This window comes from Ovis canadensis, chromosome 3, assembly GCF_042477335.2.
Source record: "Ovis canadensis isolate MfBH-ARS-UI-01 breed Bighorn chromosome 3, ARS-UI_OviCan_v2, whole genome shotgun sequence".
Lineage (NCBI taxonomy): Eukaryota > Metazoa > Chordata > Mammalia > Artiodactyla > Bovidae > Ovis > Ovis canadensis.
This window is the reverse complement of record NC_091247.1, coordinates 142335367-142359622: the sequence shown is the minus strand read 5'-3', so window position 1 is coordinate 142359622 and position 24256 is coordinate 142335367. Positions and strand designations below refer to the sequence as shown.

At 45.6% G+C, this 24256-nt stretch overlaps 2 protein-coding genes across 28 annotated transcripts in view; one reads left to right on the top strand and one right to left on the bottom strand.

Moving 5' to 3' along the window:
- FAM186B (family with sequence similarity 186 member B) overlaps window positions 1-21652 on the bottom strand; it is a 26036-nt gene extending 4384 nt beyond the window's left edge. Inside the window, exons 1-6 of one of the 2 annotated variants that reach the window (XM_069580839.1) lie at window positions 20724-21652; window positions 5797-5979; window positions 3797-5459; window positions 3157-3349; window positions 1085-1263; window positions 238-423 (exon numbers count right to left, since the gene is read on the bottom strand). In XM_069580839.1, the coding sequence (XP_069436940.1) occupies window positions 238-423; window positions 1085-1263; window positions 3157-3349; window positions 3797-5459; window positions 5797-5902 (2327 nt within the window). In that variant the 5' untranslated portion in view covers window positions 5903-5979; window positions 20724-21652. Of the gene's footprint in view, window positions 1-237; window positions 424-1084; window positions 1264-3156; window positions 3350-3796; window positions 5460-5796; window positions 6796-20723 lie in introns of those variants that run through there. The other variant, XM_069580841.1, reaches the window with a different exon arrangement.
- PRPF40B (pre-mRNA processing factor 40 homolog B) overlaps window positions 21563-24256 on the top strand; it is a 20578-nt gene continuing 17884 nt past the window's right edge. For 14 of the 26 annotated variants that reach the window (XM_069580835.1, XM_069580836.1, XM_069580816.1 and 11 more), the window contains exon 1: window positions 21741-21920. In XM_069580835.1, the coding sequence (XP_069436936.1) occupies window positions 21918-21920 (3 nt within the window). In that variant the 5' untranslated portion in view covers window positions 21741-21917. Of the gene's footprint in view, window positions 21921-24256 lie in introns of all 26 variants that reach the window. The other 12 variants (XM_069580837.1, XM_069580828.1, XM_069580825.1 and 9 more) reach the window with 6 other exon arrangements.

Below are 24256 nucleotides of genomic sequence, written 5' to 3'. Positions count from 1 at the left end.
AGGCTCCTCTGTCCATGGAATTCTCCAGGCAAGAATCCTGGAGAATTCCTCTTTTCCAAGGAATCGAACATGGGTCTCCTGCATTGTGGGCAGATTCAGTGTGTTACAGTGAGTCATTATTAATGTTTGGAAAGATATCTGTTGGGCGGTTGGACACAGGGAGTGTTTACTCTGCCCCCTGCCCTTAATGGGTAGGTGTCCCTGAATCCAGATTGACCATTCAGCCTTGCACCTTACCGGGCCTTGAGGGACATCAAGCTTTTGTGGAAGGAGGACTGCACATCCAGTGCCAACAGGCGGGGAGTGTCTGGGAAACCTCCTAGCTGGTCCCAGGACAGGCTGGCGGGGGTCTTCTTTTCTATGGGGTAACTGGAGGCAGCCACATCAATTTTCCACATGGCCTCCATCCGGTTCCCCTGCTGGCTGGGGTGTGAAGGTGGAAAGTGCAAAAAGAAATGAAGTTAGACTTGCAGAAAGGGAGACAATGGGGAGCAATAAGCTCTCCAGGGTTTTCTTCCCTCCTCAGATAGTTGTCACCATCCTCCGTGCCACATCTCTTCCCTTCCCAACTCTCAGTCTCACCTCCTGGAGTCTCCTCTGGTTGAGGAGCTACTGGAAAAGGCTGCCGAGATAGCCCCGGTCCTCCAAGACCTGCCCCGGGGCTGAAGCCCTGAGCCGGCCACACTAGGACGGTTGAGGTGTGGCTCACAATGTCTCTCTTTGAGCCCAGCGGTCATGGGGTGGGAAGGCTCAAGTTTATTTTTATGGACGGACCAATGCTCGGGGTAAAAATAGTTTTGAGTTCTCAACTGTGGGTCCCAGGAGTCTCAGTTGCATAGTTTGAAACATACTTGGTCAGGCTGGCCCTTGAAGCCCACACACCACACACATACACACACCCTTCATCTAGGCCCATGATCAGAACTGGGCAGGGCGGCTGAGAAGCTGGGCTCCTTGCACCTCATGGGTGAGCTGTGCTTGTCTGTGCCTTTGCTGAGCTTCTGGTCCCCTCCCCAGTCTGCTCACCCCTGCTCCCTGATTCCCCACTCACCCAGCCAGCTGCCCCCGGCCTCTGTGCACCTACCGGGCCATCTGCTGGGGCACACGTGGCTGGTGTTTGGTCTTAAAGAGCTCCTGGGATCGCCTGCAGAAGGGGCTGCTGGAATGGCTGTGCCGCAGTAGGAATGGAGGCGGCTTGCTCTTCCTTGACTTCGGGGAGATGACCACAGGGGTGTGCAGGTTAACGTTCCACTCCTTCTGGAGCTAAGAAAAGCCAGCAGAGAGGCATCATCAGAGAGACAGGAATTTATCCTCTTTCAGAGGGTCCTGCTGGGCTACAGTCAATGGAGTCACAAACAGTTGGTCATGACTGAGTGGCTGAGCACAGCCCAACACAACTACTGCCTGACTTGGGGTTTAGCAGAAAGGGGGAGGCCCCGAGAATCCCTCCAATTAGAGACCCCCTGGGACTTCAATGTATCACATTTCCTAGAAATGCCTTGAATTGCAATTTGCTGGTTTTATTCCTGTTTTCTCCTTTGTTGTGGAGAATCCAGACAATGGGCAAAACAGCAAGGAAAAAACTAAAGGAGGCTAGAGCAGCTGGAACTGTGCAGACTCACAGGGTTCATGACACGGGTCAGGTTGTGTCTGGAATGCTCTCTGTATCTAGTCATTCAGCCTCTGCCCTGGCCACCTAAAGAATTATATATATATGGTCCCTTTCCTTCTCAACCTCAAAACCAATTTAGCACGTCAAGACAGCCACAGGAGGTGATCAAGACTAGTATAAGGAGACAGGAAACTGCGTTGGGAGAGGGCTCCATGGCAAGGCTCTCCCAGCTGCCTTGACTCAACTTCCATGCTGAAGCCCTCAGGACACTGCTTTTCCCCAGACTCTGACCACTGCTGCTCAGGACTCAGGGGGCTTACCTCCTAGCCCATCTTAGCAGATTCAGAGTCACTGCTAGCCATCAGCTAGCCTCCTGTGGGCCATGTCAGCACTCAATGCTTTTCTGGCCTCGGCAGCAGGGGAAAGAGTACAGGAAACTGCAGGCAGCCCTTAGAGAATAAAACTAGGTCAAACCCGATAGAGGAAGACTCAGAATGACTTTGGACTCTCAACAGCAAAGCCAAAACCTGGAAGACAATGAACAGTGCCTTCCCAATTGTGAGAGAAAATGAATTCTAACCTAGACTTCTCTATACAGGCAAGCTGTCAACCACACTTAAGGGTAGATATTTAGTGAAGACATTTTCAGACAACAAAGGTCTCAGTGATTCTACCTGCCAGGAACCCTTTGTCAAGAAGTGACTGGAGGAGGTGCTCCACTAAAACAAGGGAGACCCAGGATTGGAAACAGGGTAGCTGTCCCCAGAGAGCAGTAAAGGGAGTCCCCAGCATGAGGGTGAAGAAGACCTGGAGGCCAAGCCTAGAGAGCAACCAGATCCAACAGGAGCTGGACAAGGAGACCCATGGGAGAAGGAGGATATGAGCATAGAGCTGGACTGCAGGCTCTGGCTACCTCCCCTGCAGAAGAGGCTTCCTTCCCTAGCTCTTTTCTTTTTAAATATTTATGTATTTTTGGCCACACCTTGTGGCATGTGGGACCTTAGCTTCTCTGCCAGGGATCGAACCTGTGCCCCCTGCACTGCAAACATGGAGTCTTAACCGCTGGACCACCAGGGAAGTCCCCTACAGCTCTTTTTGAGGGTCCCTTGGATCCCCTGGAGAAGGGAAAGGCTACCCACTCCAGTATTCTGGCCTGGAGAATTCCATGGACTGTATGCTGCTGCTGCTAAGTCGCTTCAGTCGTGTCCAACTCTGTGCGACCCCAGAGATGACAGTATAGTATAGATGATGTATAGTCCAATACAATCCATGGGGTCGCACAGAGTCAGACGCAACTGAGTGACTTTCCCTTTCTTCCCTCTCTTGCTTCCCCCCCATATATGGAGATTGGAAAACTTGCCTTCGTTCTACTCAGGCTGCTGCCTGCCTTCCCCTCTTCCTGGTTCAGAGGCTTTAATTTGTTCTCTGATTTCCCATCTGCTCTCCTGCCCCCAGGCACACCCCCACAGCCCCATGGCTCCATCCTGGCCCTGTTCCTGCTGGCCGTGCTGACCCCTGAGAAGGTCACCAGGCGCGAGGCCCACCTTGGGGAACATAGTCGCCATGCTGCTCAGGCACTCTCGGCGTTTCTCCTCCAGGTCCTTCTGCTTGTCTGTCCACACCTGGAGCTGGAGTTTCTGCAGGTGGTCCACGTTTTCCAGGAAGAGGAAGAGGTTCTGGGCCTTGTAGGAAGCCCCAGCTTCTCGCACGACTTGTATATGGTTGATCACGTCTTGGCTGGGAAGAGAGGGAAGTGATTCAGTGGGTGAAGGGGCCTCCTCCCTGCCCCTAGCTCTCTGTTAAGCAGGGATGACTCTGTGTGTGAGAACTGGGGAAAACAGGGAGCAGAGGTGAGGTGATGTCAGGTAAAGAGCCTTGGGCTGGGCTGGAAACAGGAAGAGGAAGTAAGGCAAATGGAGGAGCGTGGTAGGTGGGTTACGGGCAGGTCAGTAGGACGCCTGGAAGACAGTAGGAAGACTCACAGAGGGAGAGCTCTACCTCCCACACCTCAGGGTTGCCCAAGGCTCTGAGGCTGGGTGTCCGGTGCAAGTCCCTCTCTCAGGGGCATCATGTCCAGGCCTGGGTGATTCTCCCCACCCCATGCCCCATGCTCCTTCTTTCTTGTTGGGTTTTGGCTCTGCCCACGGGTGTGGGTGGTGCCAATGGTTGCCAGGGAAGACTTACCGGAGGCTCTGGAAGTGTCTGTAGCAGATGTACTTGTGGCAGAGGCACCATAGCTTGAGCGCATTCAGCTCCATGGTGGTGGTGGTGAGCTCGAGCACCTTACTGTGCAGGTAGTGGGGCAGCCCCAGCATGTCCTCCTTAGTCAGGAGCTGCAGATTCCTCCTCTGGGCCTCCATGTCTATATGGTATACCTTCTCCTTCAGAGTTACTGGGGCTATATGCACAGGGGGCTGGGTCACCCTTCGCGGGGATGTACCCGTGACAGGAAAGGAGGCCGATTTCTTGGGCTTCATGGGAAGCCGGTGGGCCTGTGGTTTCTGGGTAAACTCGGCTGAACTCATGGACCTCTGGTTTCTGGGGGTGGGCTGCTGGGTCTTAGGGGACCTGGGCACGCGTGGCCTCCTGCCTTGGCGAGCAGATTGGGCCCGGCTTGGGGGAGGCGCCAAAGACGCATCCTCCGAGTCCCTCCAGCGACTGGTGGGCACAAAGATCATCCTCTCTGCGTCCTCTCCTGGCTGCTCCAGCTCCCTCCACGGGCCCTTGGGCTCCTGGTCCAGTCTCAGCCGCTGCTCCCTGGCCGCCTCCTCTGCCTCCCACTGCCGCAGCTTCTCCTCGTGCTCCTGCTCCAGCAGGGCCCACCTTTCCTGCCGCTGCAGCCACATCTCCTCCTCCTGCTGCCACTGCTGCCTCCGCCTCTCCCGGCTGAGCTCCTCTTCCCTGGCCTCTGCCTTGCTCTCCAAGGCCGACTTCCTCGGCCTCTCTAGGAACAGCTGCTTCTGAAAATGGGGCTTAATTTGGAGTCCTTCCTTCTCCCAGGCCACCTCCTGGGAGAAGTCCTTCTGCTCTGTGGCTCCGTCACCTGGGCTTTCTGCTGACAGTCTTTCCCATTTCTTAGGAAACATGTGATCCATGGAGGATGGCAACACAGGCTGAAGACTTTCAGCGTCCTTGCTCCTGTACACATCTGCAATCCTTGAATCCACTGTCATGGTGGAGAGAGGCTGATCTGCTGAAGGCATAGCACCACTGTCCCAGGCCATGGCCATGGGGCTTGGGGAATGTGGTGAAGACTGCTCCTCCTCCTTGGGCTCCTGTTGGGTCTCCTCCATGACTGTGTCTTTCTTTGGGAAGGCTTCTTTCTTGGCAGCGTCTGGGAATTCAACCAAGACCCTGACTAAATCTTCTGCTTGACCTCCAGCAGACTGAATCTTCTTCAGCTGGAACTCTAGGGCATGCTTTATCAGGAGCAGGTCATGGTACTTGCCCCCTAAAATTTCTATCTGCTTTAGCAGGGCATCTCTCTTACTCTCGAGGATCTGGAGGGACTTCTGGAAGTACAGCTTCTGGCTGCCGAGCTCTTTGGTCATCTCTATTTTCAGGTGCCTGTATTTGGCCTCCAGGCTCCTGTTCTCCTTGTGCTGGAGGATCAAGGCCTTATTGAGGTTCTCCACCACCGCAGACATGTACCTGATGGCCCTAACCTCCCCTTGGTTGAACATGGTGGAGTCCAGGAGCTCCTGTAACATGGACTTCACCTCGGAGACCTTTAGGCAGGTAGTGTGCTTGTCCTGCAGCATCTGCTCTGGGCTCAGGGGCTGAGGGCAGGATATCGCTTTTTGTGGGCTCTGTTCCTGCCAGTCCTGCCAGAAGGTATGTTTGGACACTAGGAGAGAGAGAGAGAACAGAGACAATAAGTTCCCATGGATCCAAGGATTATACCAGTTCTCCAGATCCTGCTTGGCCACATTCCCATCCAGCCCTCTTAGTGCTTTGGTACTAAGGAGCTGGGGCGTTACATGAGGCCAGGGGAGATACTGTCGGGAGAGGACTCTGCTGGCCTCAGAGCTTACCTGTCAGGGTCTGTCAGCTCCACAGCACCTGTAGGGCCCAGAGGGGTCTGGACCTATTTGATCCAGTTCAACTCAAGTCAGCACACTCCTGATCCCCATATTTCCCTGGAGTAGAGTTATTTTTCTAATCATGCTGTTCCCGGTACCTACTTTGTGCCCCTTTCCTTTGTCCTTCAATGAGAGTAGAGCAAAGGGAAATGAGAGACTCGATGCCTCCTTTGGTGGCTATGAGGGAGAGAGGTAACACTTTTTCCATCACCTCGATCCATTCATCCAGGGCTTCCTCTTCCTCCTCACTCTTCCTGTTCTTGATCTCATAGGTCAGGCTGTCACCTGAGAGAGAGTGGGAGGTTCAGGCTGATAACAATCTGTCCTCTAGGGAGCCCCAAACAGCCCTAGAGCATGGGGGTAACCCCAGCAGGCTTTGAAGTTAAATTAGTTTAACCTCTTATTAGCTGTATGATGTTGGGCAAATCACTTACTCCCCTGAGCCTTAGTATCCTTGCCAAAAAAGGGTTGGGTATGGATTAAATGAGATAATACAAGTGAAATGATTAACATGAGACCTGCCATGTAGAAAATATGCATAGATACTAAATTGAATTGTTGCACTACAAGGCCAAGCATGTGTCTGCCTTGTTATTTTTCTACGCTCATTGCCTAGCCTACTTATTTATTCTATCTGGACAATTAAATGAATTAACTGGAGTCAACAGCTCTGCTTAGTTTCTGGAGGCAGCTGAAGAACCACTGAACTGAGCACTTCTCAGGAGCAGGGCAATGTGAGGAGGGTTAGAGCACATGCATATACCATCTTCCTCCACCACTGCAGCATCCACCCCATCTCACACCAGACTGAGGTCTCTGGATCTTAAGAGGGGTAGCACCCAGTTCCAGGGCTGCATGCAGCTGGTCCACACCCAAATGGCTATACCAGTTGCTTACAGCTGGCATCCATGCTCTTTGGCCTAGTATCCATTCAGTGCTTTGAATGTCACCCTTGAGTTCCTCTATGAAATAGCTAGTATGCTCCACCAAAAAAAGTATTAGAACTAATAAATTCAATAAAGTTGCAGGACCTAAAATCAACACATTAAAAATCAGTTGCATTTCCACACACTAACAATTAATTATCTAAAAAAGCAATAAAGAAAACAATCCCATTTAAAAAGCATCAAAACAACAAAATATGTAGGAATAAATTTAACTGGGGTGTGTGAAAGATCTCTACAGTGAAAACCATAAGACATTAATGAAAGAAATTGAAGAAAACACATATAAATGGAAAGATAACCCATGTTCATGGATCAAAAGAATTGATATTGTTAAAATGTCTATACTACCCAAAGCCATCTATATATTCAGTGCAATCTCTATCAAAATCCTGTAGCATTTTCCACAGAACTAGGAGAACAATCTTAAAATTCATATGGAGCCACAAAAGACCCCAAAGAGCCAAAGCACTCTTGAGAAACAAAGACAAAGTTGGAGGCATCACACTACCTGATTTTAAGCTATATTACAAAGGAAATCAGTCTTGAATATTCACTGGAAGGACTGATGCTGAAGCTGAAACTCCAATACTTTGGCCATCTGATTCAAAGAAGTGACTCATTGGAAAAGACCCTGATGCTGGGAAAGATTGAAGGCAGGAGGAGAAGGAGACGACAGAGGATGAGATGGTTGGATGGCATCACCAACTCAACGGAGATGAGTTTGAGCAAGCTCTGGGAGTTGGTGATGGACGGGGAAGCCTGGTGTGCTGCAGTCCATGGGGTTACAAAGAGTCGGACATGACTGAGCGACTGAACTGAACTGACATAGCTATAGTAAACAAAACAGTGTGGCACTGACATAAAAACAGACACATAGACAAATGGGACAGAATCAAGAGCTCAAAAATGAATCCATGCATATACAGTCAGCTAATATTTGCCAAGGGAACCAAGAACACTCAATGAAGAAAGGATAATCTCTCCAGTAAGTGGTGCTGGTAAGCCTGTACATTCACATGCAAAAGAATTAAATTGGAGACTCCTGTCTTATGCCACTTACAAAAATTAACTTGAAAGGAATTAAATAAGCCCCCAAACCTTAAAACTCCTAGGAGAAAACTTAGGGGAAAAACTTCCTGATACTCATCTTGGCAATGATTTTTTTTTTTTTTTGGATATGACATCAAAAGCAAGGCAACAAAAGCAAAAATAAATAAGTGGAACTACATCACACTAAAAAAGTTTCCGTACAGCAAAAGAAATGATCAACAAAGTGAAAAGGCTCAACCTACAGAATGGGAGGAAATATATACAAATCATATATCTAATAAAGGGTTAATATCCAAAATATCCAAGAAATTCATAAACCTCGAGAGCAAAATAAAACAAATAATCTGATTAAAAATGGACAAAGGGGGCTTTCCTGGTAGTCCAGTGATTAAAAATCCACCCTGCAAAATGTGGGTTCAATCTCTGGTCAGGGAACTAAGATCCCACATGCCTCAAAACAACTAAGCCTAAGAGCCCCAACTATGGAACCTGCGTAACACAGCAAAGATCCCTATGCAATCAAATAAATAAATATTTAAACATTAAAAAATGGACAAAGGATATGAATAGACATTTTTCTAAAGAAGATATACAAATAGCCAATGGGTATGTGAAAAGGTGTTTAACATCACTAATCATTAGGGAAATGCAAATCAAAGTCACAATGATATATTACATTAGACCTGTGAGGATGGCAATTACGTAAAAGATACAAGATAACAAGTATTGGTGAGGGCACGAAGAAAAGGGGCCCTTGTGCACTGTTTGTGGGAGTGTAACGTGGTATAACCATTTTGGAAAACTGCGGAGGTGCCTCAAAAAATTTAAAATGGAATTACCATATAATCCAGCAAGCCTACTTCTGGCTATATAACCAAAGGAAACAAAATCACCGTCTCCAAGAGATATCTGCACGCGCATGCTCAGTGAAGCCCATGTTACAAGAGTCAAGGCATGGAAGCAACCTGTGTCAGTCAGCGGATGAACGGATAGTGAAAATGTGGTGTTTATAAAGAAATACAGATAGTCCCCAACTTCTGACTGTGTGACTTTACAATGTGAAAGGGATATGCATTCCGTAGAAAATCTTTGAATTTTTATCTTTTCCCATGCCAGCCATATATGGTATGATACTCCCATGATGCTGGCACTAACAGCAAACTGCAGCTCTAAGTAGCCACACAATCACAGGAGTAAACAACAGACAGACTTACAACCATCTGTATGCATACAGTCATCCTGTTTTTCACTTTCAGTATAGTCTTCAATAAATTATGTGAGATATCCAACACTTTATCATAAAATAGGCTTTGTGTTAGGTGATAAGCTAATGGAAGTGTTCTGAATAAGGTAGGCTAGGCTAACCTGTTTGGTAGGTTAAAGTGAAAGTGAAAGTCCTGGTCACTCAATTGTGTCCAACTCTCTGGGAGTCCGTGGACTGTAGCCTACCAGGCTGCTCTGTCCATGGAATTCTCCAGGCAAGAATACTGGAGTGGGTTGCCATTCCCTTCTCCAGGGGATCTTCCCGACCCAGGGATGGAACCCAGGTCTCCTGTGTTGCAGGCAGATTCTGAGCCACTAGGGAAGGTTAGGTGTATTAAGTACATTTTTGATTTATGGTATTATAACTTATGATAGGGTTATTGGGATGTACACCCATCATAAGCTAAGGAAGATCTATATTATTAAGTCACAACAGAGAAGGAAATCCTGCCACTTGTGACAATATGGATGGACCTTGAGGGTATTACACTAAGTGAAATAAATCAGACAGGGAAATGGAAATCAAAAAATGCTGAACTGAGAGTAAATTGGTGGTTATCAGAGGCTAAGTGAGAGAAATGGGGAGATGCTGGTTAAAGGTACGAACTTTCAATTATAAGATGAATAAGTTCTGGAGATCTAATATACAGCATGGTGACTACAGTTAACACTGTATTGTATACAGGCACAGCTTGTCTTACTGCATTTTGTTTTATTGCTCTTTGCAAATATTGCATTTTTTAAAAACTGCAGGTTTGTGGAAACCCTGCATGGTCAGATGATGGTTAGCATTTTTTAGCAATAAAGTATTGTCAATTAAGGTATGTACATTGTTTTCTTAGATATAATGCTATTGTACACTTAATAGACTACAGTATAATAAAAACATAACTTTTATATGCACTGGGAAACCAAAAAATTCTTATAATTCACTTTATTGTGATATTTACTTTATTGTGGTGGTCTGGAACTTAACCTGCAATATCCGATATCTGAAATTTGCTGAGAGAGAATATCTTAAATGTTCTCACCATACACACAAAAAACGGGTAGCTGTGAGGTGATGTGTTATTGTGATAATCATTTCACTGCATACATATACATATATATATAAAATAATCACATGTACACTTAACATTTATACAATGTTGTTTGTCAATTATATCTCAATAAAGGTGGAAAAAAAGTAGTGTGAGTTTGCATTTAGTTTCTGTCTTGCTAAAAAATGAGATACAATAAGGCTTCATCACATAGGCATCTAATGTCACAATCTGTTATGTTTTGGACAATGACACATTTGCCTCTCGAGGGAGCAGAGGTGATGTGCTATGTCATGAGTGGGCGATATTTTCACTGGCGAGGCACTACGATGTGTCCTTTGCTCCTTCTGCACCCACCACCCTGCCCTTCCCTCCCATCAAGGCTGGCCTAGGGTGGGGAAAGAAGGAGGTTGAGTGAGCTGGAACCAGAGTTACTAGGGGAAGGAACCCGCCCTTAGGACTGCACCCAGCCTGAAAACTCACCCCAGTCACCTAGCCAGTGAAGAATTTCATACAAGTGCTTCTCTTTAGTCTTAGCATCTTTGGAGAAGGAGGAAATTTTCTCCAGCAAGATGAATCTGTTCTTGCCCTTTTGCTCTGGCTGGGGACGTTTCGCCTTTTTTTTTAAATCATATCCTAATTCTTCCTGGAAGCGGTTGATGACACAGTTGACATTGTCCAAGATTTCTGAGAGCTGGGAAGAAATATTCTACACGGGAAGCAGCAGATTGTAGTGTTTAGGAAAGTAAACTCTGGCACCAGATGCCATGTCCTAGTCATGTGATCTTAGACAAGGCGGTTAATCTCTTGGGGCCTCAGTTTTCTTATTTGTAAAGTGGGGATCATTATAATAACTATGTCACAGAGTTTTAGTAAAGATTAAATGAGCCAGTATTTGTAAAGCACTTAGGTCAGCACCTGGCACAGAAAGTAAGTGTTAGCTTTAATTACTCTCATTTCAATTATTAAGACCAGGTCAAGGAGAGAATACTAAAAATCCACAGTGAACATTTCCTCAGAATTTTAGAATTTGCCAGGGACTTCTGGACATCTCTCCCTACAAGGATCCAGAGGCAAGAGACTAGAAAAATGAGGCCCCAAGAAACCCAAGGATCAGAAAAGTGAAAGTGAAAGTTGCTCAGTTGTGTCTGATTCTTTGTGACCCCATGGACTATACAGTTCATGGAATTCTCCAGGCAAGAATACTGGAGTGAGTAGCCTTTCCCCTCTCCAGGGGATCTGCCCCACCCAGGGATTGAACCTGGGTCTCCTACATTGCAGGTGTATGTCTCCTACATTCTTTATCAGCTGAGCCACAAGGGAAGCAAGGATCAGAGGTTCCCATTAAAAAATGCACTAAGGCTCATGTGCAGGATGAGTAGAATCTTTGGCTATTTCTCTGTGAGTTTCTAGGGCTCAGCTTGGGGAGATTCTGATAGGTTGCCAAGAACAGACCTGAAATCATGAACTCTGGGCCCCTTCTGCCCTGGTAGGACCCACCACCATGGTCTCAGGGCCATCCTAGGGCTTCCCTTGGGGTGTCCTCTTCCTGGACCCATTGCTGGCCTCGGGGGGAGGGCATGGTTTGATTCCAGCTCACCCTCCAGAGGCCAATCTATAGGAGGTGAATATTTTGCACTAAGCTATCCACAAACCCAGCTTGCTGAGGATCCTGAGGCCCCACAAGGGCCCAGAGCTGGAATCTTGCCCAAATCTGGCATCAGTCCCTGGCCTCCCCATTAGACCCCAACAGAAAGGTGACATTTTCATCTCTGGGGTTACCTCCTGAGCCCGAGTTAGCTGGGCAGCCTCAATCCTTGAGATGATGGCTTTCACTGATGCAGGGGTCACCAACTGTGGGGGTTTATCTTTCTCCATCTTGGATCACTCTGTTAGTCACAAAGATGTCCTGTGTCTCTGGTGCAGGGGCCTGAACACACAGTGTTGGCTGCTTGGGGGTTAAGGACTCCAGGGCAGCTCCTGACCCCTCTTCCTAGCTGCAGCTCCCCGTAACTAACTGCCAGGTGACAGGTTCCAACTGACCTTCTTTCTTCCAATGACATCATCAAGTTGATTGGAAGAATGACTCCCTGTCATCTATCTGCTTGATTATCTAGCTTTTTATCCATATCCATCACCTAATATATATTAACTTGGCCTACTGCTTTTTAAAAAATCATTAAATGTTATGCTCCCAAACTAATATTAATGGCTAAAAGTAGGGGAAAAAGTTAGAAAAAGTTATTTTCCCAAAGAAGTTTTTTAAAAAAAAATTACAACCAACCAATAACTAATGGGAATACATTTCAATTTACACCAAGAGTCAGGGCTTAATCAATACTTTCACTGAAGATAATCATCATTACCAGAGGCCTTTTTAAAACAAATGATTAAAATGGACATTGTTTCATGCCCAGGACTAGAACTTTGCCCGGCATACAATAGGCACTTAATAAACATTTGTTGAATTAATGAATATGTAAGAAAAATACATATATGTGCAAATTATTCTTCTGTGCTACTGAAACATTTAACAGATAAGGATTAAACACTGTACGTTCAGTTCTCAGCAGTGCCATAGCCACTTAAAAACATGTCACCTGACACCCACCTGTCTTTTACATACTACCATTCATTCACTATGGGCTTCCCCTATGGCTCAAGCTTATTCAAAGTTAATTCTTTCATTGTCTCATTCATGCAATGAACACTTATTGGTAACATTTAATGTTTCAGGCATGGAGCTAGGTGCTAGAAATACAGAAGAGTGAGACCTAGTTCTGCCTTTGAGGTACTCACATCCTGCTTTATGGATTCCTATCTATACATCTGACCCTGGGTTCCTTTAATCCCTTGTGATTTCAGAGCATGTTGTAGTTTACAAATAACTTATTCATCCTTACAAACATGTTTGAGAGCCAGCTGAGGCTCAGAGTTATGAGATTTATCTAAAGTTACAGAGCTGGCAAGTACAGAATCAGGACCTCAACCTGCTTTTCTGATTCCCCGTCTGGGGTCCTTTCCTCTTTTTTCCTTTCTCTCCCTCTCTACTTTTTCTTTCTTTTAAAGATGATCATACTGATAATTAAATCACAAATAGATGATCTAAATAAGCTAATTAAAAGATTATAAGATTCAATTAAGAAAAACCCAAGACTCAAACTATGTTCTGTCTACAAGAAACACACTTTAAATAAAATGACACACATAGGTTAAAAGATGGAAAGAAAGAACCTATGCCAATACTAGTCAAAAGAAAGCTAGAGTGACTACATCAATTTCAGATTTTATTTTATTTTTTACTTTTTGCCCACATGGCATGGCATGTGGGATCTTCTTTCCCTGACCAGGGATTAAACTAGCACCTGCTACAATGGAAACTTGGACAGCCAGGGAAGTCCCAATTTCAGATTTTAGAACAAGAAAGATTAGCAAAGTTAAAAAGGGAGCTGTCTTTTTTAAATCCATAAATTCCATGATAGAGGTGTCAACTAATAAAAGTGATTTACTCCTATATGTATTTGAACCTAATAACAGCTTCAAAATACATGAAGCAAAAAACTTACAGAAGTGAAAGGAGAAATGGATAAATCCACAATTTCTGTTAGAGACTTCAATGCTTCTCTTTCAGGAATTGGGAAAAGTAGAGAAAAAAAAAAGCAAGGATATAGAGGTTTTCAAAAATACTGTCAACCAACCTGACTCAATTGACATTTATAGAACACACCACCAAACAACAGCAGGATGCCTTATTTCCAAATGCATATGGAATACTAATCTGTACCATGAAACAAATATCAATAAGCTTAAGATTAGAATCATACAAAATCTGTTCTCACATCACAATGGAATTAAACCATAAGCCAATAATTAAAGAGATATCTGGGAAAATTCCCAAATGTTTGCAAATTAAACAACACACTTCTATACAACTCATGAATCAAAGAAGACATGACAAAGAGAATTATGAAATATTCTGAACTGAGTGAAAGTGAAAACGACATATTAAAATGTGTAGGATGCTGCTAAAGCAGTGCTTAGGGTAAGAAACTAGATAAGTAATTACAAAAGAAACTGAAGCAGAAGGGAATCGTATGGATAAGAGTAAATAAATAAAACAAAGATAGAGAAAATCAATGCAATCACCCAAATGTGGTTCTTTGAAAAGATTAATAAATTGATAAAGCTCTATCCAGCTTTTACCAGGGGGGAAAAAAAGACATAATTTACCAACATCAGGAATAATAAAGGGGACATCACTACAGACTCTATAGTGGGAAATAATGAGAGTATTATGGAAAAACTTTATGCCAATGAACTTGATAAATTAGATGAAATAGACAAATTCCTTGAAGGATCAGTCAGTTCAGTTCAGTCGCTCAGTCGTGTCCAACTCTTTGCGACCCCAGGCATGCCAGGCCTCCCTGTCCATCACCAACTCCCGGAGTTCACTCAGACTCACATCCATCGAGTCCGTGATGCCATCCAGCCATCTCATCCTCTGTCGTCCCCTTCTCCTCCTGCCCCCAATCCCTCCCAGCATCAGAGTCTTTTCCAATGAGTCAACTCTTCGCATGAGGTGGCCAAAGTACTGGAGTTTCAGCTTTAGCATCATTCCTTCCAAAGAAATCCCAGGAGTGATCTCCTTCAGAATGGACTGGTTGGATCTCCTTGCAGTCCAAGGGACTCTCAAGAGTCTTCTCCAACACCACACTTCAAAAGCATCAATTCTTTGGCGCTCAGCCTTCTTCACAGTCCAACTCTCACATCCATACATGACCACAGGAAAAACCATAGCCTTGACTAGATGGACCTTAGTCGGCAAAGTAATGTCTCTGCTTTTCAATATGCTATCTAGGTTGGTCATAACTTTTCTTCCAAGGAGTAAGCGTCTTTTAATTTCATGGCTGCAATCACCATCTGCAGTGATTTTGGAGCCCCCCAAAATAAAGTCTGACACTGTTTCCACTGTTTCCCCATCTATTTCCCATGAAGTGATACAACCTATTAAAGCTCAATAAGAAAGCAAAACCCTGAAAAACCCTATATCTACTAAAGAAATTGTAATTAAAAACCTTTCCCTTAAGGAAGACTCCAGCCCCAGATAACTTCATTGGTAAATTTTGCCAAAGATTTAAGGAAAACATACACTATATACACTCTACATACAATTCTATATACATGCTTTGAGAAAGTTGAACAGTAACGGGACACTTCTCAAATCATTTTATGCAGTTAGCATTATTTTGCTACAAAAACAAGACAGAATATTATAAAAGCACAGACCTGATATAGACATAAAAGAAAATAAAACAGAAGCCTTTGACAGGAAAAAAATTATTTGCAAAACATGTACTTGGTAAAGAGCTTGTATCCAGAATATATAAAGAACCACTAAGACTCAATTGCAAAAAGGGAAACAATCCAGTTGTTAAATGGGTAGAAGATGTGAATAGACACCTCACTGAAGATATTCAGGGGCTTCCCTGGTGGTCCAGTGGTTAAGAATTCGCCTGCCAGTGCAGAGGATACGGCTTGATCCCTGGTCTAGGAAGATCCCACAGGCCAAGGGGTAACTAAGCCTGTGTGCCACAACTACTGAGCCTGTGCTCCAGAGCCCGGGAACCACAACTACTGAAGTCCATGCAGAGAGAAGCCATCCCCAGTGAGGAGCCCACACCGCAGCAGAGTAGTCCCCGCTTGCTGCAACTAGAGAAAGGCTGCAGGTAGTGCAAGAGCCAGCACAGCCAAAAATAAACAAATAAATCTTAAAAAAAGAGAAGGTTCTCAAAAGGTAAATAAGTAATAAAAAGATTCTCAACATCATTAGTCATTACTGAAATACACACAAAACCACAACTTGTTAGGCACAATAAAAAGTGTGAGCATACCAAGTGTTGAGGAGGATGTTGGAATGTGAAACCCTCGTTTATTACTGGTGAGGATGTAAAATGGTATGGCCACTTTAGAAAGCTGTTTGGCAGTTTTGTTTTTTTTTTTAAGTTAAATATCTATTCCCTACAATTCAGCAAGCCCATTCCTAAGTATTCACCCAAGAGAAATTAAAACATGTCCACACAAAGACCTATACACAAATATTCATAAACAGCTCTATTTGTTATAGCTCAAAACTATAAACAACCTAAATGTCCATCAACTGGTAAGTGGATAAACAATGAAATGTACCACTTCATATTTTTCAAAAGGAATGAACTACTGATACATGCAGCAACATGAATAATCTCAAAAGCTTTGTACCAAGCGAAAGAAGGTAGACACAGACTACTACAAACTATATAATTCCACTTACATGAAATTCTAGAAATGTAAAACTATTGTGACAGAAAGGAGGTTAGTTGATGCCAGGAGCCAGATAAGGGAGATTCAACTGACTGCAAAATGGAACAAAGAAGGTCTCTGAGGGAAGGGACTGTTTTACGTCATGATTAATTCACTGCACCCTACACTTCAAATTGGTGACTTTAAACTATATGTCAATGAAGCTGATTTAAAATATATATATATTTATTTATTTGGCTGTACTGGGTCTTATTTGTTGTGTGGGGGCTCTAGTTCCCTAATAACTAGGGATCAAACCCAGGCCCCTTGCATTGGGAGTGCAGAGTCTTAGCCACTGGACCACAAGAGAAATCCCAAAGGTGACTTTTATATATTTTTTAAACCTTAAAAATCACTTATTCTTGACTGCACTGGGTCTTTGTTGCCACGCACAGCCTTTTTCTAGTTGCAGTGCATTGGCTTCTCATTGCAATGGCTTCTCTTTTTGTGGAGCATGGGCTCTATGGGGTATAGGCTCAGTAGAGGCTTCAGAGACGTCCCCCAAACTGATTTCTAAAAATCTAATGTTCTATAATGTTTAAGGCTGTGGAGGGATTGTGGGCAGACAGCACAAAGGACTGGAAGTTAGTCAGGAAGGTATAAGGAAGGAACTCTTTCTCTTTCCTCAGGTGGCAAGTCTTCCCTATTTCATCCCCTTTACCATTGGGGCTGGGACACTCCCTCCTCCAAGCCCCTCTCTCATGCAGGCCAATAGCAGAACCTTCACCACAGTTCAAGGGTCACACTAGTTGATCACCAGCTCAAAAGAGATGTTTGCAAACCTTTAAAAAAGCAGCTGGGGGCTTCCCTAGTAGCTCAGTGGTTAAGAATCCACCTGCCAACGTAGGAGACACCGGTTCAATCCCTGGTCCGGGAAGATCCTACACACCAAGGAGCAACAAAGCCTGCGTGCCACAACTACTGAGCCTGTGCTCGAGAGCCTGGGAGCTGCAACTATTGAAGCCCACACGCCCTAGGGCCCCTACTCTGCAACAAGAGAGGCCACTGCGATGAGAAGCGTGTGTGCCACACTAGAGACTAGCTTCCGTTTGCAACAACTAGGGAAAAGCCTGCACAGCTATGAAGACTCAGAACAGTCAAAAGAAATAAAAAGAAATGCATAAAATTATTTTTAAAAAAACCCAGCCGACCCCCTTTGGCAAGCACAGCCTTTTGTAGAACTTCACTATCTAAAACAGACACAAGCAATGTCTTATTAGAACACATTTGTAAGTTCAACTTCATATCTCCATTATAAAATCATTCAACGTCAACAAGCCTGTTTTGACAAGCCCAAAAATTTGCAATGTAGGACATCTGAATGTTCATATTTGTAAACTACTGTTTTACAAATAGTTAAAAGATATTTAAAGTTTCTGGGTAAAAATGGTAGATTGAACACATGTATCTAATCTTGCTCTACTAAAAATACACTAAAACTATAGCAAAGGGATTTGTTTTTTAGGGCATAAATGCACAAAGATAGGAAAACAGGAGAGGAGACAAGAGTGAAATACTTTAGGAAGCTAGATGAGTGGTTTCTGACAGAACAGAGAAGGGTGAATCCTATGACTGTAGTGTGGAAACCATATGGCAAATGGAATTGGTTGTGCCAGACTGCTGACCACCCAGAGAAGGCAGGCCTAAAGATGGGACTCTAGAGGTTCCCCACAGTGACGTTCTTAGAGACAAGTCCACTCACGTACCTGAGCCCACAGAGCACAACTGCTTCTAACTGGGATTTTGGTAACCCATCCTTAATGTGAGCAGACAACAAAGGATTATAAGAGCAAAGAATATACATGAAAGAAACCAAAATCACAGAAAAAGAAATTTAGAGAAAACAGCAATTATGTGAAAGAAGAAAATTTAAACAAAAGGATCATTAATAGTGTCAGAGATGTGTGCACGTGCTCAGCGGTGTCTGACTCTTTGAGACCCCATGGACTGTCGGCCACTGGGCTCCTTGGTCCATGGGATTTCCCAGGCAAGAACATTGGAGAGGGTTGCCATTTCCTCTTCCATCTGAATTATAGGAGTTACAAAACAGAAATGAGAGAAAATGGCAGGAAGGAAATCACAAATGGGATGAGTCAAGATTATTTCCCAGGGGACTTCCCTGCAGGGGGCCTAGGTTCGATCCCTGGTTGAGGAACTAGATCCCACATGCCACATCTAAGAGTTCGCATGCCACAACTAAAGATCCCTTGTGCTGCAACTAAGACCTAGTGCAGTCAAATAAATAAATAAAATTTTAAGAAAGATTATTTCCCAGAAGTCATTGAGTGCCCAGCACTACAAATAGCCTCTCCCAGACATATCACTGTCATTTCAGAAAACTGAAGACAAGGAGAGGTTCAGAGGGAGGGGGAAAGTCACTTATGAAGGATAAGGAGTTAAAAGACTTCAGACATCTCAAGAGCAGTGATGGAAGCTAGAAAGTAATAGCACAGTGCCATCATAATTTCAAAGAAATTCAGGCCAAGCCAAACAATAGAGCAAGTGTCAGAACAGAATAATGGTAATGTCAAATGTGCAGTTTCCAAATAATTTACCTTCTCCTTTCTGAGGAAGCTTCTAGAAGATGGTCTCCTCGAGAGGGAATAAGTTAAAAAAGAGAAAGATATAGAAAATGGCAAATAAAAGACCTAACAAAGGAGAGAGGCAAAGAAAATGCCTAGAAGGATGAGAAAGGAGATGCTAGGTGAAGCAAGGGAGTGGCAGGATAAACATATTGGAGCAGGTCAGAAGGCTCCAGATATCATCAAGAAGATGAAATTGATAGGATATCTCCTGTATCTACACATTCTGAGAAGAGATTTAGGCATCTGCAGGAAGATTCTGAGGCAGATTTTGTGATAAACACATAAAAAACTAAACAAGTGAAAAAACAAGATAATTACTAATTCCAGGAAACATAAAAAGTGCAGGAAAGGAAGAGTAATCAAAGTTTTTCACAAGGCTCAATTGTGAATAGCATATGTAGTCACAGCATCGTAAGAACTGAAAATTGAACTAACAAAAATCATCAAATTTAATTTGGCAGATAGGAGATAAGAAGAAGGTATGAGCAGTGGGGAGAGAGGAAGGGGAAAGAGTTAAATTCTCAATCCTGCTCCTATTATTTGTGGGGCCTTCCACAAGATTACAGATGGAAACTCACACACTACGTATCTTAATGTTACAAACTAAGGCAACACACTGTTAAAGAAAATACCTTCTAAACTCCTAACTTAACAAATATACTTTACTAAGGACCTACCTAAAAGGCCAGACTCTAAATTACAATTTTGGGAATCCTGAGTCCTACAGTAGAAAATAGCAGCCCCTAGCCTCAATGGCGCCCCACTCCAGTACTCTTGCCTGGAAAATCCCACCAACGGAGGAGCCTGGAAGGCTGCAGTCCATGGGGTAGCTGAGGGTCGGACACAGTTTAAAAGAGCTGAATATGGCTGAGGAGGTAGAGATGATGGAGGAAGGGCTCTGCTGTGTCTATGTATTCTTAAAAATTATCTCATTTTAAAAAACTGTAAAAATAAAATATGATTCATAAAAGTTTATGGAGCCCCTGAACCATTCTGTTATGCCTAGAGGTCTCAATAATAACATCTGAAAGCAACAGGACTAGACCCTCATTTGAGCCCATCTAGTCTATGGAGTCGCAGAGAGTCCGACGCGACTGAAGTGACTTAGCAGAAGCAGCATTACAATGCGGAGAAGGCAATGGCACCCCACTCCAGTACTCTTGCCTAGAAAATCCCTTGGACGGAGGAGCCTGGAAGGCTGCAGTCCATGGGGTCGCTGAGAGTCGGACACGACCTAGTGACTTCACTTTCACTTTTCACTCTCATGCACTGGAGAAGGAAATGGCAACCCACTCCAGTGTTCTTGCCTAGAGAATCCCAGGAACGAGGGAGCCTGGTGGGCTGCCGTCTATGGGGTCGCACAGAGTTGGACACGACTGAAGTGACTTAACAGCAGCAGCAGTATTACAATGAAAACCACATGGTTTGCGAATTCCCTGGTGGTCCAGTAGTTAGGGTCGTCCCTTCCACTACAGCCGACAGAGGTTCCAACCCTGGCTCAGGAACTAAGATCCTCACAAGCTGTATGCTGCCAAAAAAACACTCCCAAACCAACTCCCTCCAAATGAAGTTTCTCTCTGCAGTGACCTTAAGAATGACTCTCTTCCTTTCCTCCTGTTTTGTCACCTTTAGAACTTCTACTTCCTATTGGTTGTTTTCCTCTCTCTCAACGGCTAGGCTCTCAGCTTCTGGCAATTGGACGCAGGTGAGAGTTCTTTGTATCTTCAAGATCTAGCATAGTACCAAGCACAGAGCACAGGCTCAGCTAAGTGTGAATAAAGAAAGAAAAAAGGAAACACCTTTACCTGGGCTTTGGAGGGAAGATGTTCCACCTTTCTGCACCCAAATGCCTGGAGCTCTATAAGTTACTAGCCCTGAGACGTTGAACAGTCATTAAATAGCTTTAGGTTATAATTCCTTTCGGAGAAGGTAATGGTAACCCACTCCAGTACTCTTGATTGGAAAATCCCACGGCGGAGGAGCTTGGTGGGCTGCAGTCCATGGGGTTGCTAAGAGACGGACACGACTTCACTTTCACTTTTCACTTTCATGCATTGGAGAAGGAAATGGCAACCCACTCCAGTATTCTTCCCTGGAGAATCCCAGGGACAGGGAAGCCTGGTGGGCAGCTGTCTATGGGGTCGCACAGTTGGACACGACTGAAGCGACTTAGCAGCAGCAGCATAATTCCTTTATCTGTGCAACATAATATCTACCTCACATCTTTATTCCTAAAATGAGTTGGGCTCCTGACCTCACTATTTCACCACACGGTGGGAGCCAATCTCAAATGAAGCATTGGAGTCACGTGAGAAGCACGTGTACAACGCATGAGGGCAGGAATTTCCAGAGATCTGTTCACTTTTATTTTTCCCACTATTTGCCCAGTGCCTGCACACTTCCCGGCACATTAACAGGAGTTCAAAATAAATAGCTGTTGAATGAGAATTGAAGTGCTAAAAATAACTATGCATTAAACCAAAAAACGCCGTGCGAAGTGCAAAGATACCCCTATATTCGGAATGAATACTTGGGTTCGGCCTCTGGTCCTCGGAGCAAGCGCAAGAGCCGCTCCGTGCGCTCGGGCAGCCCAGCGCGAAGGCGGAGGGCGGAGGTTGGAGGCCTGCCGGCAGGGCGGAAAAGCAGGGGAGTAGCGGGCGCGTGCTCAGAGGTCCAGCTCCGCGTTCAGGCCGCCAGCTGCAGGCCTGTGTCGGCCCTCGTGCAGTCAGAACCCGGAGCAGGCGTGCCCCGCCCCCAGTAGGCGGACCCCGGAGCCGGCGGCGCGGGGGCGGGGCCTGGCTCTCCGCGCCGGGGGCGGGGCCGGGCCCGGGCTCTCCGGGCCGGTGGAGGATCCGGCTGGTCGGTGGGAGCGACCGGAGCCCCGGCCACCAAGGGGTGCGACCCCCCACTGGCCCCGCCTTCCCGGCTGCGGTCGGCCAATCAGAGCGGCTTTTACTGGCGGGTGGGCCGAGCCGGCCCAGCTGCTCCGAGGCTCTGGCATGGTAACGTCCCCGCGCGGGGGTGGCGGGGCCCGGGGCGGTCCCACAGCGCCCCCGGCGGCCCGGGCCGGGGCCAGGGGGGCAGGGAGGCCGCCAGGGGTACCCGGGACCCCGGGGCAGAGCGAGGGGAACGAGGGGTTAGGGAGAGGAGCCCAGGAGGGGGGAGGGGGCGGGGATTTGGGGGGGAAGGGGCGGGGGAGGCCATGATGGAGGATGGCGGGGGGGGCGGGTGCTGAGGAGAACTGGAGTTGCGGGACTGGGTGAGGAAGGGGAAAGGATGAAGTGAAGGGTGCGTTTGTGGAGAAAGGTCGGGAAAGAACAGAAGGGCGAGAGACGTGGGAACCGTGGGTCTAGGGGAAAGGCGGGGGGCACAGTTTCCCCTCCTGGGATGTTTGGCGTGCGACAGGCCCCTTCCTCAGACTCACTGCTTGCTCCCTTTGGAAGCCCTGGATGCCCCCCTAAGACCTCTTGAGACTCCGTCCTTCGTTTCCCCGCACAGTCTCCTGATGTGAGGAGGGGGTATTGTCTCCTGAGGGAAGAGACGTTTCTGACCCCCACCCAGTGCTGGGTAGTCCAAGAAACAGGGAGAGCAGAAGCCCCTTTGTCCCAACCCTGGCTCTGCCGCCAAGACAATCTGTAACAACTGTGTGACCTTGGGCAAGTCACTCACTACCTTTCTCTGGGCCTAAGATTTCCCATCGATTAAAAAAAAAAAAAGGAAGATGCATAAGAAGGATATCCCAGATCTCTTTCTGCTCTTAAAATGGGGAGGTGCTTGAGGAGAGAGTTCAGGAGAATGGGTTCTAGGACGTGGGGAAGCAGAGGAAAGAAGGATGAAGATGGAGGCTAGGCCTTCAGCTGGGGCCGCAGAAAATCCCCAGGGACGTGAGGGAAGGGTAGGCACAAAGCAAGGCTGGGGCAGGCTAGCCAGCGCCTCTGGGATCCTGTTGGGATTGATGGGAGGACTGTAAATAAGAGGAAGAGGTTGAGACTGAACCCAAGAAGGATGAAGACCAGAAGTAACATTCTGTTCATCAGGAGAGTGGTGAGGTGATGGCAGGATTAGAAGCAATGGAAAATATTTTCTAATATTTTGGGGAAGCAGAAAGAATAATAAGGCTGGTACAGGGGAATGGGGACTAGGATGGCCTCGAAAACAGGGAGGGAGTGGCTGGTGCTGTTTGGGGCAGCTAAGGTGGATGTAGACCACAGGGGAATCAGCTGGTCTCTCAGCCTCCCTAATACTTTCTTTTTGATGATTGCTGCCTCTTTCTGAAAGGTGTGCCTCCCCAGTCTTCATTTTCCAGCATAGATCCCTTTAGTCGGAGCAGGCCAACCTTGGGATCACCTGACTGAGGATTTCAGGATTGTTTGAGAATTGGGGTAAAAAGAAAACGGGAATGAATTTGAATGTGAGAAATGCCTGTGGTACCATCATCCTTGCTTTGTGGAGTAGCTGAAAGCTTAGTCTTCTTCCAGGTCAGACTGCTTGGATTCCAAACTTGCCCCTGCCATTTAATCTTTTGGAACCATGGTCAAGTTACTTGATCTCTTTGAACCTCAGTTTCTTTATCTGTAAAATAGGGATGATAACCTCTAAGATAGTTGCAAAGATTAAATGACTGTTTGTCATGGTATCTGGCTCATAATAAGCACTCAGTAAATATTAGCAATTAGGTGTTGTTGTTTTTTTCCCCTTCCTTCCATTCTGTGTCTCTCCAGTCTTCTCCTTTTCTCCTTTTGTTGTTGTTGTTTTTTTTTTTTTTCTGAATCTTCAGTTCTGAGATGTCCCCCGCGAGTGAATGCTGAGAAGAATTGATTGTAAGGGGGTGGGGAGGAATCCTTCAGCTGGCCCAGGTGAACACATGATGATCAGATGGTTGATTATCTCTTCATTGTGCGTACCCACCCACAAATGTGTTTTTGTTCCAGGAAAGACACATGATCTGTTTCTCTTTCAGCCCCCTTTCCTATATCGTTTTCTCACACAAATTACTTCTTCAGAGTCTCACCCAGAAGTGTAATAAGACTCGAAGTTATATAGGCACTGCATCAAGTGAGATAGGGGCAGGGATGTTTCAGGAAAGAAAGTATACAGGTTGCACAGGGGAGACTCAAGGAAAGGAAGGCTGTGAATGTTTCACAGTAATTTATGTTCATACCATTGCTCTCTCCTCTGTGGAAACTGTCCAAAACAGGCTAGTGTCTGGATCCTGGCCAGGGGTCTCCATTCTGTTAAAGATGGTCATATAGAGTTAGTTTTAAAAAATTGTTTAGGTTTTCCCATGCTAGTATTTGATTCTAGTTCACTTTCCCCAGACACACAGACCTCTGCCAAA